General features: G+C 40.9%; 1 protein-coding gene across 1 annotated transcript; it reads right to left on the bottom strand.

The window, feature by feature from the left end:
* Nucleotides 1–1,130: 1,130 nt before the first annotated feature.
* Nucleotides 1,131–15,693, bottom strand: tcf20 (transcription factor 20). Its single transcript, XM_086067080.1, has 6 exons — nucleotides 15,288–15,693; nucleotides 5,548–13,490; nucleotides 5,306–5,399; nucleotides 5,069–5,118; nucleotides 4,295–4,379; nucleotides 1,131–2,517 (listed from the first exon to the last, which is right to left on the bottom strand). The coding sequence occupies exons 2-5, from the start codon at nucleotides 12,445–12,447 to the stop codon at nucleotides 4,320–4,322; spliced, it is 7,104 nt and encodes a 2,367-aa protein (XP_085923206.1). The 5' UTR covers nucleotides 12,448–13,490; nucleotides 15,288–15,693; the 3' UTR covers nucleotides 1,131–2,517; nucleotides 4,295–4,319.
* Nucleotides 15,694–16,585: the final 892 nt, after the last annotated feature.

Raw genomic sequence — 16,585 nt, 5'->3', positions numbered from 1 at the left:
TTATTTGGTTGATATTTAACTCTATTTATATATTTATTTCAACATTTATAATTATTTATTTTATTTTTATGTATTATTTTTATTAGTTGTTTTTTATTTCCATTTTTATTTTTTTGTATTTAATGTTTGAATTATAATTTTTAGATCCGTTTTTATTTTCACTATTTATTTATTGATTCTTTTATTTATTTTTTAATTTTGGCAGTTTTGGTCCTCCATAAAAGATGTCTTAAGATGGCGCCAAAAGCAATACTTAGAATAAATCCAAAAGCAATACTTGGAATAAATCAGTGAATAGGTGAATTTTTTAGAAGTAAAAAAAAAAAAAAAAGACTGAATAGGTTAATCACAAATATGTAAGGGAACCGTGTACATTTCAAGACCCTTACTGAACATTACATTGGGGACCTCCGGTATGCCTCTGTGCGACCATAATAATAATAATAATAACAATAATAAATAAATAAATAGCCTACATGCACATACTTTTGCTGGCTGCCCACGACCGACTAAAAATGGGTCCATGACCCACCAGTTAAAAATCATTGCACTTAACCATCAGCAGACAAAATGGATGCCTTAATTATAGCTTTCAGTCACTTTAGTAAACACTACACAGTAACCCACTAACAGAATGGAAACTGAAAGGGGTCAGGCTTGTCCAGATTTACTTCATTCGATTTGAAATTACATTTATTTAAACTACTTTGGTTTCCTTTTTTCAAAGACAGCTCAACTTGTGAATAAAAGAGAACTATGTATGTCATGTGGTGAAAATGAGAATTATGCTAAGCAAAAAAAAAAGAAAAAAAAAGGGAAACAGAGTTAACTATTGAGTCATTGTGTTTTGAAACAATTGAAGCAAAACGGCGTGCACTACTCCGCTGCAACCTACAGAGGCGCTGTTGAAGTAGTTTGTGTTCTTAAGATGAATGAAGCAATGGAAGGTAAGATAAATCCACGAAGACCTGTGGGCATTGTTCGGCTTCATACAACACTGGCACGGAAGCTCAGAACATTCGGAGATTCTCCCACCCCTTCAGAAATGTTAAAAAATAAATAAAACATAAATCAATTGTGCATGGTTATTCCCCAGAGCAGAGTAAATTATGTTCCAGGAAAAAAAGAGCAAAGTTGAAGCATTTAAGTGTATTCATAATTCATATACATATTGACAACTTTTGTGATACAACATGGTTCTGATAGTGTTACTGCCGTCTTTTAGCTTTTTTTTTTCTTTTTGTACAAGAATAACAATAAAAAATGATCAAGACAACACCATGTACGACTTACAGTTTCAAATCGGATGGCAATGCCTCTTTTGAATGGATTTTCAATCTCCCGCTGGAAAACCACTTGGCGAAGCTTGGTCCCCATTGGCCGGTGCAGCCAACTGGCCAATCACAGCCGTCCGTGACATCCTCATACTCATGTTGTCTGTCTCCTTAAGTGTTACCGTTGGCGTTCCTACGTAGAACATAAGCATCCAGCACACAGTTCATCTTAGTCCGCTGCGCATGGTCAAAGATGGCCTGGACATGGAATGGTCCGTCCTTTTGTCTTCTCCGTGCACATTAGGAACATTTGTACTCCAAAAATAAGACTGTGTCCATCAGATTTTTCAGGAATACTTTCTGTACCGTAAAAAGCTCATGATGGAAAAATAAGAACACTTTTCAAAAAGGACCAGAATGGTATAGCACTTTCTTTCTCTCCCTCTCGCTCATTCACTCGCACAGTTATACACACACGCACGCACACACACACTGATACTTACACTCAATTGAAAGGCAACAAATGTCCGTTCTCCAAGGCAATAAATGTCTTTGTGGCAAACTTGACCCTGACACTCCAGGACATCAATTTGGCTCCTCCCTCTCCGGGAATGAAAGAAAGTAGGGAGGAAACAGCCGCCAATTAACGTTCTGACTGAATATAAAGTGAAATACATCCATTTCATCATTATGGGTAAATACTGATGAGGATACAAAAATAATAATGATGGCTAAAATATGAATTCTTCATCTTGATATCATGAGATAAAATACTATTCCCAATCTCTCTTTTCTCAGTTTGACACCCCGTTTCCTCCCAAAAGGCTTCCTTAAAACAAAAGAATACCCAGACAAAATGTAAATGGGTGATGATAAGCAAGAATTTAACACTTATGGGGTATTTCAAGAAAATCAAAGCAAGCCCAGAGAAGAAGTTTGCTTCTTTTGTTCTCGACTGAAAAGTTATTTTGTTCCACTGTCATTCCTTTCCACTTCGATCTCAGTTAGTGTTTTCCTTTTAAAAGTCTTTTTCTTCCGCTTTGTTCATCAAAGCTGCATGTTTTTTTTTGTCTTGCTCTGCTTTGAAGTGAAAAAGCAATAATAGCGACGGCCTCTTTTCTGTAATGTCTTGAATGGAAATGATGGCGATTCCTGTTGAAATTGTACATTCCCTTTTGTTGCTCGGCCCTGCGCAAATCGTCTTCACAACAAGTCTCATGTCTTAGCCGACTCTTGTCCCAACCTGCACACAAAGAGAAAACAAATTGATATGCGTACACATATCACACACTGTGCAGTGTGAAAACTATTCATTGTATTACAAACCCCAATTCTAGTGATGATTTGGCAATGTGTAGAATGTAAATAAAAACAATGAGATGCAGTTTCACAGTTTACACTTATCTTAACGCTCAAACTCATCAACTTTGGTTGATGCACAAAAATTAGTTGACTGCACCACATTCCCAAAAAGCTATAAAAGGGCAATAAATCACTGGGAAAGATTAGAAACGCAAAAAAACAAACAAAAAAAACAAAAACCAACATCAATATGTAAAAGATATTACCACATACACTCAGGAACAATTCAGAAAACCAATGTCAGTTAACGCAGTTTGTCGCATCTACAAATGAAAGTTAAAACTCAACCATGCAAAATGAAAGCCGGATATCAAAACAAGGCTTTACACGATCAGGATTTTTTTGACCGATCACTGAGTTTGAAAAAGAAGAAGCGATAACCGATTCGATCAGAAGATGGAGCTATTTAAAAAAAAAAAAAAAACTTTTACTCCACAGTCAACATTTGTGGGGTAAAGTGCCTGGCCCAGCCCACGAATATCAAAAACCCATGTAGAATTGACGTCAATTGAAATGCATGGAAATATGACAAATAAAATCGTCTAAAAAATGCAGATAAACATGAAATATAACATGTTATGTCTCATTTTGAGAAGCCAATCAATTACGTCATTGATTGATCGGGCAAATTAAGACATTACGGCCGATCATTGATTTTGTATAAAATGCAAAATGCCGCCCGATCCAGCCAATCAGATTGGTGTAAAGTCTAATATCAACAAATGTCGTAAGTATCTCAGGACCCAAGTTCCTCTGAGATGGATGGATGTAAATTGGACAATTGTGTTGTGGTCTGATGAGTCCACATTTCTAATTGTTTTTGAAAATGATGGAATTTGTGCCCTCTGGGCTAAAGAGGAAAAGGACCATCTGAAATTAATTATATCAAGCAAGAATTCCACCTACAAGGTTTCAATAATGTGTTCATCAGTTCTCGAACGCTGATTGGGTGATTTAAGAGGAAAGATGATATAACACTGCTGGTACACATGACCCCATCACAGCTTTTTTTGGAAAGTGTTGCAGCCATCAAAATTCAAAATGAGGGAATATTTGCAACGACAAAAAAACTAAATAATGAATTGTATAAGTTTGAACATTAAATGTGTTGCCTATAAAGTGTATTCAATTGAATATAGGTGGAGTAGGATTTGCAAATCATTAATATGAGCGTTACACAACCATGTCTCAACTTCAACAGAATTAGGATTTGTATTTCAAAGGTTGTGATTATGTGAAGACAAAAACCTAATCAATCACTTAGGAAGAAAATTGGTACCGTGACTGTCATGTAGTTATGGCTCTGGATCAGGCGTAAATAAGAATGAGATAAACATAACAGCGACAAAGTACTGGCTGCCTTGGCAACAGGTATTCATAGCCTCAACCTTGAGACCGTATTAATCAAACTCATGTTTGTTTTGAACACAGTACTTGATGTTGGGTGCGGACTCCTATTAGGTAGTACGGCTCCAAATGAACACATCAAGGTTAGGGTGAGGTGCGAAAGCAATCTCAATTGAAGAAAACTGATGAATAAAATAATCAAGTCAGAACCTGAATGGCAGGTAGACAATTTAAAATACATAATGTGCCTATTATTGTTGTGACCTCTGACCTTTTTGAAGTGAATTACATACTGTATTAGAAAAACTTACTGCTTTCAGAGTGACTGAATAAGTCTCAGCCTCTCTCAGACTGTTCCAGGTACACCGACTTGGCGGGCCGGAGGTTCTGGGTAACCTGCAGGTGGAACAGTGGACCAAACAGGTTAATCATTAATCGTATGAAAACATGCTGTGTAATGTAAAGACATTCTGTCCGATAAAACCCTATCATCTTTATATTGTTATTTTAATGTTTGGAGTAACATCGTATGAACAATGAAGTGTTGAAAGGTTAATGCAACTGCAGCAACACTCTCTCACCCCCCCCCCCCAATATATATATATATATATATATATACACATACACATATATATACATACACATATATATACATATATATACACATAACCAAAAAAATAAAGTTATTTTAAAAGGTTTCATTTTATGTCAAAACAAGCTAACAAACATGTGTTCCAAATATTCAACCCCTGAAAAAATTAATTTACAAGTCAATTTACTGGTTAAATGGCATGCACTATGCATACAGTATTTGAACTATTGCATTCCTTTGTACTTCCAAATATTTGGAATGGTAATTGTCCACTGGATATTTGTGCTCTATCTTTTATTTGTCCCTTACTATTTTCGAGTTAAGTAGTTAAAAGTAAAGAGAACATTTCTGTTCATGTCATGTCATTTTAAGGATAAATACTATAGAGTGATGCATATCATTTTAAAATGACCTGTAAATCGCACAGCACTAAAAAACATGAAAGAAATGGGAAAAATTCCACTGAATATAAAAACTAACGTTGCTATTTTACCTTGTGCTTCGGACACCGCAGTGAGAAGTTATCTTCATTGAGAGAACAATCTGTAAGGGAGAGGGAAAAATATCGATACATAACAGGACTGCCATATGAAACTCATTAATGCAGAATACCAGGTGGTGTTTCTCGGGGTTATGAAAAATACCAGCTAATAAAGTTACAACCATTCTGAATGTGATTCATGAATTATTTGTATTTTCTGCTTTGTCAGTGTCTAAGCCTTTTGCTCACCTGTTTCAATAGCACAAATGTAGTGATATCGCCGTATGCAGCCTTTACTGTAGCATCCCAGGGTGGAGCCAACCATCTCACAGTATGAACAGCTCTAAGACACACAAGCAGAAATACACATAAGCAATCATGGCATGACAGCAACTACTTAAACGAGCAGCTTCCTTAGACACCGTTTCAAAAGAATGTGATATTTACTGAAAAATGAAACCTAGTTAAACAGATCACATGGATATACTTACCGTTTCTCTGGCACCATCTAGTGCCTCCTGCAGGCCATACAGTCTCCCATTGACAAGGTATACTCCACTGGTCCACACGATGCATCCTTCATGAACCCACAACTCCTCTGGGTCCATGGGCATCTGAGGCAACTGGGCAAGTTGTGCCAAAGGTCCCAGGGAGTCCAAAGCTGGTGGCGGAGGTTGGAAGGGCAGGGAAGCCTTACTGTTGGATGGCACCATTCTGGGGCAGTCCTCGCTGGATTTATGCCTGCGTTTAAAGCGCGGGTGTGAGGTCAGCTTACGGTGTTGTGGTCGCTGTTGGGCTTCATCTGCTGGCTGTTCTTGCTGCGGTTTTGGCAGCTGCTGCTGCTCAGTGTCAAAGTCCGGCTCTCTCTTGAGCTCTGGAATAGGTCTGATATCAAGGTTCATGTCCCAGGATAGTGATGGGGTTTTACTGGCAAGGTATGAGGAGGCAATGGCACTGGACTCACCAATCATATCCTCTCTGTAAGCTAAGAAAGGGGCTCTTACCATGGCGGAAAGAGATTTAATATTTGAATCCAAGCTTACGATGCAGTTACTTAGAGCCGGGGGTCTGGACAATAGAACATGGTTTTGTAAGTTCTGCAAAGTGTCTAAAGCATTTGAGTCAATTTGTGAATTTGGTCCAGTTTTGGTTGCACCTGTGTTTGCATGACATTGTCTAACCTGGGGCTGGTTTTTGGGGAGCTTAACAGCATATTCGGCAGGATAGTATGGCCCATAAAGATCTCCAAGATGTTTGTAATTGGCCCATTTTTGACACAGACAGCAAAGCTGACGGCCAAAGTGTTTAGTTTCTGTAACAGCAGGTCCAGAAACAACATAGCCAGATGAAGGAAGTGCTTTTCCTGACTGAAGTGTAGTTTCCACCTGGTCAGTCTCCCTCATCTCTAACTCCCTTTTTGATAACTGTGAGTAAAGAGTTGAGGTTGGTAGAGACTCAGTTCCACTCCCACCTGTTTTCCCTCCAATCGCACTACGCTCTCCTTTCAACTTGTCATCCTCAGCATTTACAATGGTGCACACTGACCCAATCTCTGGTATCTTGTTCTCGACATGTATGTGTGGCACAAACAGGCCTTTTAGATTTGGATCCAGGAATGCTCTATTTATGCTGTGAGCCCCTTTTGCCCCCAGCAGTGTTTCAGGGTTATCTCTAGCCGCTGATTGTGATGTTGGTGCCCCTCCTCTTCTCATTCTTTGACGTCCTCTTCTTTCTGGTGAGCCATCTTCATCTTTAAAACCTTTGCGCCGCCGTCTCACAGGTTTGACTTCAATCTCTGGTTGAATTGGTTCACTCTCAACATCCACTTTTACTACCTGGGTTAAAATGGGTGGGGTCAGAGGAGGAGTGCTTTTGTTTTCCAAGATGGAGGTGGCTGTGCTGGTTGTAGTTTGATCTGTGTCGGATATTGTAAGGTCTGTTGTAATTGGAGTTGGTAGCAGTTGAGAAGAATTCTGATTCAAGATTGGAGCTTGGGCTTGAGACTGGATCTGTGTTTGGGCAGGATTTTGGACACGTTTTTGTTTATTCACACTTCCAACTGGTCTGCCCTTCTTTTTGCCAGATGGAAAATAGCCTTTAGGCACAGAGTTATCTGGCGTATTACAATCTTGTGTCTGATGTCTGCTCAGATCATGTCCTTGAGACTGGCTATGATGGGGTGAGGTAGCTCTATAGTAGTCATTGCCAGTATAATCATCAAATCCCATGCCAGATTCTTGAAGTTTCTGTCGAAGAAGGTTAGCAGCACACTGCTCTCCTCTTCTTGTCTCAAGCTGCTGGTAAGTATTAGTGAAATGTTGAATGTCTGACAGGGCAGATGAAGATGGAGGTGGAGAACCCTGAACTGGACGGGGAAGTGGTGGAGGAGGGGGTAAAGGTCCGAGCAGCGCAAAGTCTTCCTTGTCACCAGAGGCTGACACTACAGCAGCTCCTAACCCAAAGTCAAAGTCTTTTTGTTTACGAGTTTGTGTTTGTGGGTCACATGGGTAGCCAGATAGTGGCAATGGGCCAGTCTCATCTACACCTCTGAAGGACATCATGTCATTTAATGAGTGAGTGTCTTCAATATAGCCATCATCCCCACCTCCAACTCTAGGAAAATGGGTAATGTCTTGGTCCTGTGAATCACTAAACTGTGGGATTGTTGCATGAGTAAAGCCCGAGTAATGATTTGTTCCATCATCAACATTGCTGGCAGGCTTTGTAATACTTGGTGATATTTTCTGAACTATTGCCTCAAGTTTCAAACCACGTCCTTTCTTCGGAGGCAAGGCCTTTGTACTTCCACCTGATGGGGACAGAGATTTAGCAAAGGCATTATCACCAGGCAAAGGGGAAGAGAGATGTGGAATATCAGAAGAGGATGATTCATCTTCATTGCGATGGTTTGACTCAGGGTGCACCCCAGCAGGGTGTGAATTTGTAGCAGCCTTCTGCTGAGATGCATCCTGCAGTAGCCTTTTGGCTGGAATAGGAGAAATAAAAGACCGCACTCTTCTTCTCAAAATAAGAGGATTCGTCTCACCAGGACCTCCAGACTTAGTTTGACGCTGCACCTGTGATTGAGTAGAAGTTACAACAGTTTGAGGTTTAGTAGAGTTGCATGAAGGAGGAAGGCAAGGACGTTTAGTTTCCTCAAGTTCAGCTGTATTTAGGCCATGAGCCTTAGAGGGCGGCAAAATGCTCTGTGAACCTGCCGGAACAGATGATGGTGGAGGAAGTGCTTGCGTCCTGTAGCAAGAATCACCTTCAATCATTCGAACTCCATCTCTGCCTGGGGGTGTCGACTCCCACATTTTCATGTCATAGTATCCGCTTTGTTGATGCAGCAGTGTTTTGGCTGCATTTTGCTCACTGTGGATGTCTGTTTGAGGGATCAATCTCTGTCTGTGTTCTGATTGGCTGACTTTATGTCTCCCTGGGGAAGCAACTGGCATCATCATCATATCCTTAGCAGACCTGTTCATTGCTTTCACCCAATCGTTTATTTCATGTGAATGCTGGAAAGGCCCACGAGGGTGAGGATACATTTGAATCTTATTTGTAGTTTGAGCCTGGGATGATAAATTGTGGTACGGATGGTGGGAAGGAAAATGAGGGTGGCCACGAGGCACATTGCTTTCTCTTGTGTCTCCAAACCGATAACCAGGGAAACTGTTGGAATTGCTTGTTGCTAAATCCACACCATGAAGATATGACTGATGTCTAGACGGTGATGATAACGGATTTGTGCTTAGAGAATGGAGCGGTTGGTGCCTATAGGGGTCAGAATTTAGTACAATGGATGAATGTGTAGATTTGGAAGAATATTCCATTTCACTGTCATTAGTTCCATCACTGCCATGAAAATCGGGGTTTGGATCGATCTCTTTGGATGCAGTTTCAATTTTTACCACTTTTTTCTCTAAAATGTCCTTTTTACTCATATCATTGGCTGATGCTGGGGAGGAAAATGGCTGCTGAATCACAGAGGTGGCACTCTGGTTTTTTTCTCGCTCCCTGTTATTTTCCTTTTCCCTCTCTGGTGTGCTACGCCTATTTGGCGACACATCGCAGATGACAGAGCGACGTTCTGATTTCTGAGATTCTGCTTGACCAGTACACCCTTTCAGTGGCTCAGGCTCTTGCAAAAGGAGCTCCTGTACAGCAGATGATGAGGTGGACATATTGGCCAATGTTTTTCTTTGTGGAAGAGAATAGTCAGCTAAATTGATATGTTTTGGTTGGATTGGCTGTGCATCTGAGGCTCGTGGTAAATGATCCTCAGAGAAATCCACTTCTTTTTTTGCAGTATGTTGCAAAATCTTTGTGTTGGAAACATCTGGCTTAATTGACGACTGAAGACCTGTGGCAAAATTGGTTTTACTTCCAAGTCGATGATTCTGATGTTGGGGCTTTCCCGTAGTTCCCATTAGGGCCAAATGATCACTGGCTCCACTTTCCACCATTTTTATATTTTCTGTCATACCATATGGGTATCTTGTTTGAAATTGTTGTTGAACTTGGAGATGTGCAGGAAACGCCTGTTCTGGTCTTCCATAACGTCTATCTAAATTATAGCCCTGAAGAACCTCTTGTAAAAGGCTAGGGAATTGTTGGATTTGAGAAATGTCATCTTGGGCTTTTGTTCCTACTGCTTGGCCTCTCTTTCCAAATGCCTCAGTTAGAGAACTCAATTCTTTTGAATGTTCAGGAACACAACCGGAGTGTGATTGCTGAAAGCTTCTGGAACTTGATTCCATTACACCTGCTGGGCCAGTCCTTCCTTTCTTCATCATTGACAAATCAGAGCCATAGGTTGACTCTACAAACCCATACTTGTTTGATCCAAACTGGCTGAGATTGTGGGCTTGTTCAATATTAGATTTTGGGTGCTGAGATGAATATCGACTTAGGTCCATACCTTCTTCTCCATTATTACTCGTTGACTCTTTCAAATAGGATTGTTTCTCCTTCAAACAGAGGTCTTGGGGCTGCTTGCTTTTTTCAACCTGACTTCCCTCAGAACGAGCTGAAACAATCACACCAACACTTAGCTGTTCCTCAGATGTGGGTTTTTGTTCACTCTCGCCATGTGCTGTAGAAGCAGTGTGCAACATATTTTCTTTGTCCTGTCCATGCTTTGTGCTGATTTCTTCATCTCGAAGCATTTGGCTATTGCCTTTCTCCATTTTATCAACCCCGTCTTCATGTTCCATTTTGATCTGTTCATTTTTTATTTCGACACTCTTTTTATGGCCACCTTTTGAGTTAGTTTTTAATAAACTAGGATGTAAGCCACGATTTGGCTGGGGGGGAGGAATAATACAGGAGATGGATGAAGAAACTGAAACTGGAGGTTTTGAATGTGAATTTGGGTCAGCCTCTGGAGATGGTAATGTAGACGCAATATGAAGACTTGCTTTTGAGACCATTTCGTTTGGTGGTGACTTGTATGTAAATGTTTTGGCATTTAATGCTTGTCCAGGTTGTGGCTGGGGTTGGCTGTGAGGAGGATGATAAAAAATTGGTTTAGATTCACTGCTTGCACCACTCATTTGCCTCACTCTTGTATGTCCTCCCTCTATTAAATGATCCTCTTCCTCTATCTTGGTTTCAGCTGACATAAAGGAGGAGTCCTCATCGGCAACAGTTTCTAAACCAGCCCCTTCAGCAACTCCTACAACAGTTCCATCTTTAACTGCAACTGCACTTGGATTTTTACTCCTTGGTTGCAATGTCGGAATACTGTGTGTTGTTGGCTGCACCTGTCCACCCTCTTTGCCCTTCTTCTGCGACAGCACATTGTCAGTGCGGAGCATGTGTTGAATAGTGTTCGGTAAATTAGCTACCTGGGAGCTCAAGGCATTAAGACTACTTAGTCCTGTATCATGCATTTTCCCAACTATGGGAGAAGAATAAACAGAGGGACCTTCCTCTCGGGGCGCAAGCCCTGAACCTAGACCAGTTTTGTTGCAACTTGTTGGTGGCACACTGTTTACTCCAACAGTACTGATGTTATGGCCTTTGTGACTGCCACTGCTACCACAACTACTGATGCTACTGTTTGAGTTGGGTGTTGGACTTAACTGTGACACGGCCTGGATTAATCTATGACCATGACTGCTGCTATGGACAGTAGATGAAGGGTGGGAAGGGCCAGAGGGGTTTACATAGGTTTCCGAAACACCCATCAAAGGGGAAGGAGTGGAGCTACAGCCGGGGGAATGTACTGCTGAGGCAGCTGGGGATGGGTTGGAGATCGGGCTAAGGTTTTGGTTCATCTGACTTTGTTGAGAATGCAATGGGGATTTGGCTATTTCTTGAGATGCTGCATGAGGTACAGTGGGGGTGGAGGCCTGGTGATGTTTACCATACACCGTGCCTGGAGATGGGCCTTGGTGCTGCATCTTTAGAGTGTTGTCGTAGCCCACACCTAAATTGTGCTGTGTGTTGCAGTGCTGCAGTGTGCCCTCCTTGTGAAGTGTTTGCGTCTGCGGAATATATCCAGCATAGTTTGATGCATGGTAACGCTGCTGAATACTCTCCACTGGCCCCATATTGTTAGCAGCAGCTGAACCAGAGGCAGAGTTTGCACTTGAGTTGACACTGTGTGAACTGTTGACTTTGGGATCAAAACCGGTGTTAGCAGTCCCATCAACATATCTCTGTGGAGGGGGGCTGTACATCCCCGATGACCCCGTGGATGCTCCTGCCTGTGGAGAGTATTGTGGGTATTGAGGGTTCATTCTATGCCCAGAGCTCGGATAAGTCCGATGCTGCTGTCCATGGTGGACTGGAGAGAATGTTTGTCCATGTTGGCGGCTCTGAGAACCTGGCATGGCTTGCATTGCAGCGTTCTGACTCATATTGTATTGGTGCGGAGAGAATGCTCCAGAGCCTCCACCTGATCCAGTGCTGGGCCCATAGTCTACTGAATATTGTGACATGATGCCAGATGATAATACAGACCCAGCACCAGAATGTCTGTACTGAGGAGGTATGTGAGCATCAATATTAGGGTAGCCAAATCCTGTTCCATAGGCCAGACCTCCTTTTCTGTTTTTGTCCTTCCCGCCCAATGAGAAATAATAATCCATTGTGTCCTTCCTGTATGGGTTGCTACTGCTGCTGTGAAGGTTACCCTGTGTGGGCGATGGCTCGACAATGCCTCTGTTTCGAGCATTGTAAGCAAGCATGGGACTGGCTTGATTGGAGTGGGGATGGCCTCTGTGTAGGCTATGCTGTTGCATCGCTGCATAATCTTCTGTCATCCTTGGGGAGATCTGGGGGTCTACACTTTGAGGGGGATATGGAGGTCCCCCTCCACCCCTCATGCTAAAGCCGGGGGGGAGAGAATGGGGGGTGGGGCTATTCGAAAAATTCTGCATGTTTTCCCCTTTGACTTAGAGAAAGACAACACTGATTAATGTCAGTGGGAAATGCAACCCATGTATAAATGAAGAGCTGATAGCAGGAACCATGGATGCAGAAGAGAGCAGAACTTTTTAAAAATGAAATGCTTTGTTAAATCCACTACAACACTGAAGCACTGGGAATGTACAACTGAATACCAGAAGTAACCAACAGATGGTTGTATCAAAGAGTAAAAATGTTTTAACTTCAATGTGGCATTGGCATATGGTTGTTTCCACAAAAAAAGGCTCACATCACAGTGGGTTTAAAATTTGAAGTCATTCCTTTGCAGTTTGGCATCAAGAATATGATATCATGGATGACTAATGCGTCACTATGTAAGGCAACTTCAAATGTCTCACTTGCAGATATTGTTCCATAACAGCTCCAGCAAACGTAGCTGTTTTAGCATAAAGATTATGGAAATATATAATTGCAATTGTGCAAAAATATTTGTTCCATTGAGACAGAATTCTGACAAGATTTTTCTTCTTCTTCTTCTTTTTTAGTATGTGAAATTTTGCTAGGGCGTGAACCAAAATGATCTTGAAGTATTTCAGTCAAAAAGGTTTGAAAACAGACTTTTACAAAACACTTCCCAGGACTCCATTGATATTCTCATCCACTCTTGGGTGCAGTGTGACACGGTAGCTCTTGTCTTTCTTGGTCATTCTCATTTCATATCATTTTTGTTTTTGTTTTGCTTTTTCTGTCACTACATGCATTCATCTGGGTGATAATTTGTCTTTGGTCCCTCTTATTTCATTATTTCTTGGCATAGATTCCTCTTGATGCTGCTCTCCTGGTACTTCACATGTAGTCGTCTTACCTTTGTTATTTTCTGTCAACCATCATTTAATTCTACCTAGCTCCATGGCAACTTATTTCCCAAAAGGAAGGTAATCCATTTATTCCACTTCAAGTTCAGTCCTTTCAAACTCCAGCTCTCGTTTTTTCCTCAGTAACTCCATGCAGATAAATTCATTTTCCGGCAGCTGCAGACCAGTGGCTCAGAAGTCTGTAAATCAAAAGACAAATGTATAAGTTGGCATGTGAGGGGGTAAAACATAATGCCATACAATTATTACTGTGATCATATGAACTAATGTCTGTTGAAACATAGACATATTACGAACATTATGTACTTGTATACCCGAGTTTTATCTTGAGTCAAATTATGTCAAATACATGATATGCCAAATTTATGATTTATCAACACTGTAAAATTATCTTTTTTTCTTTTAGGAAAATATATGTTCACTATTGTGCCTCAAGTTTTCAGTAGTGAAGAACTCTGTCTAATATTTTGGCCTCATTCAGTTGCTTGAGCGTCAGAAACATTGGGGAATGCTCCCTGGTTGATGATGATAGTCATAGATAGTTATATTGTGCAAGTCATAATGCTACTTATTAGTTTATGGCTGTATGGTGGTGCTTGGCACAGTAGGTACTACTCATAGGGAATTGTTGTAGTCTACTTAAGTGTATACAGATTAAAGGTGCATGCAAAAAATATTAGATTCGATACAAGATTCGTACACATTTTATGAAACAAATAAAAAATATGAATATAATGTAGACATTTATAAAAACTAACATTTTGTCATGGACTTTGACACAGTTTTTACAGACATAGAAAAAAGAGGCATGCCTAAGCGTTCCCTCTTGACTGATAAGTGGGGCAGTGGGAGCAAGCAACTCTGAAAATAAAGTAACATTCACAGTCACAAAATACTGCTACCACACTGCAACTGCTGAAATAAAACAACTTCATAAAGCCAAGCTTCATTATAGTGGCACTAAATGTAAACTTTATTGTGTGTTAACTTCTTTTAATTATAATGGCTCACAATTTGAGGGATTGCACCCTGTTTTATGGGGTCAGGGCCCATAATTGCCTGTGGTGTCAAGCTTGCATTGTCTTGTTTTTGTTGTTGTTGTTTTTAAACTAACAGAATAGTTAAGTACCCTTCGATGCATTTGGACAATTGTGTTTTGTAAAGTACACCCTTAAGAAACTCATTATAATTAAACTATTAACTGTGACCATTTCCCTGTCTGTCACTTTTCTTAATATATTGCACATGAATGAACACAAATAAGCCAGTGATGATCAGTGACACAAAAGCAAACGGTGCATGTATCAGGCAGTTGTGTCTTCAAGCATGCCACTGGAGTCTGAAAAAATCTGTACAGTTGGAGAGATTCTATTGATCTCCACCCTTGTATCTTAATTACTAATTAATCACAGTAGCTCACTGAGCACGATCAACACACACAGATAGAAAACAGCCTGTGTAATGTCAGCAAGACATGGCTGTCATGTTATTAACTGCGTACGCAATTATACTGTTGCACCAATTGCATAGCAAACATGCTGTTTTTTAGTCGCTGCATTAGCCAACAGTAGGCTTTACGCATTCCGATTAGCTTAGTCGTGCTGCCTTTTTAGCTAAGTAATGTTGGCGTTAGCTCATACACTGCCAATTGGGATCTAGCAACGCTACAAGCTGTGGTTAGCATCTTAGCAAGACAGCTAATTAGGGTTTATTACGCTCTTGCACGTTATTTGAGAGCATACACACACAACGATAGCCACGCCAGGCTAAAAGCTGCTTTAGCTAGAAAACTGGGGTGATTAGGTGCAGATGTTTCCCCCTCACAATTCAGTGGAGCTGTAACAAGCTGGTTTAGCTAGCGCATATAGAGAAAATGAGCAAGAGACGTGATGTGGGATAATTAGCATCACTCTCCTTGGCGTTTTTCAAGAGCTAACGTTGGTGAGGGTACGCTAGCTAACACCTTTAACACATACCTGAAAACGTAGCAACACAAGGCCCTGCTTGGAGTGAATGGCTCCTATTGACAATCCCGCTGTTGTGGCAGGAAAGCCCAATCTCAGTCTCGAGTCCAATGCTACGCCGCTTTTTCCTCGCAGACGTTCTGGGTCCAGGAAACCCCGACCATCGGCGACCAGTTTCGGGGAGGGGGGGGAGCCGTCACGACAGTCGTATGCCGGGCCTTTCTGCCGAATTCCCCCCTCTTTTTTCCCTTTTGTCCTCACCTCCAGAAATGATGAGAGCAGGGCACAATCGGGTGCCTGTGGGTCCCGTCAGTGGTGAGGTCCACACACACACACCCGCCCCCTCTTGATCTCTCTCTCTCTCTCTCTCTCTCTCCCTCTTTTCACACACCGCTGAGGTGATTGCACCTATCTTCAACTAAAATGAAACACACAAGCCTCCACGAAGCGCCCCGACGTCCCCGAAGTGCATTACATACCTTCAGCACATGCTCTTTTCCCTACAAGACTGTTTTTTTTTCTTGCAACAGAAAGATCGCCTTGACACACACATGCATACACGTTCACAAACATGCGCACACACATTTCCCCTGCGCCCCCTCCTTCATCATCCATATTACAGCACCATCTATTTTGTTATTGCTCAGATTTTCATCAAATTCTTCCATTAAAATTTTTATTGGACTAAGTGCATCATGTTCTCATCTATTATGATGTTATTTTTCCGCATCACAGCTCCTTTGTTCTTGTTCCAGCTTCAGTGAAAGTGAATTAGTCACCAGTGTACAATGGCAGGGACCAGATAGACTTGCATAGGATGTATAAGACTGCAGTGTTTGTTTTGTTGTTGCTGTTTTATTTATGCTGGAATGCAGGTCTATTACTGACAGCTGCTTTATACTTTGGTTTCAAATGGACCTTAACTTTTGCTGTGTTTTGATGTAACAAACATATAATGGCCATATAAATCTATCAATTGCAACTTCACTGGCGTTCAATACATTCTGTGAGAGATGTTCTCATCCGTAAAAAATACCTAATTGTTTTTTTGTTTTGTTTTAAATGTTTGCATTACTATATATAGATATATTTAGCATCTAGAGAAAACAATAAGAACATATTTGGATTTTGTTTTGATCTAACATACAGTATAATGGGCATGATTGCAACGTTACTTTTCAATACATTCTGAAGGAGATTTTACCATCCAGTTGAAATTAATTGTTAATTTATTAAAAACAATAAATGTAGTTAAATGACCTTTTGGGGAGACGTGGGCTTGCATTTAAGACAGCAGAGTGCCATTTGTA

Source organism: Leptonotus elevatus, chromosome 1, assembly GCF_054856555.1.
Source record: "Leptonotus elevatus isolate MCC_2025b chromosome 1, RoL_Lele_1.0, whole genome shotgun sequence".
Taxonomy (NCBI): Eukaryota; Metazoa; Chordata; class Actinopteri; order Syngnathiformes; family Syngnathidae; genus Leptonotus; species Leptonotus elevatus.
The sequence above is the reverse complement of the archived record's forward strand: the minus strand, read 5'-3'. Positions and strand labels throughout refer to the sequence as shown.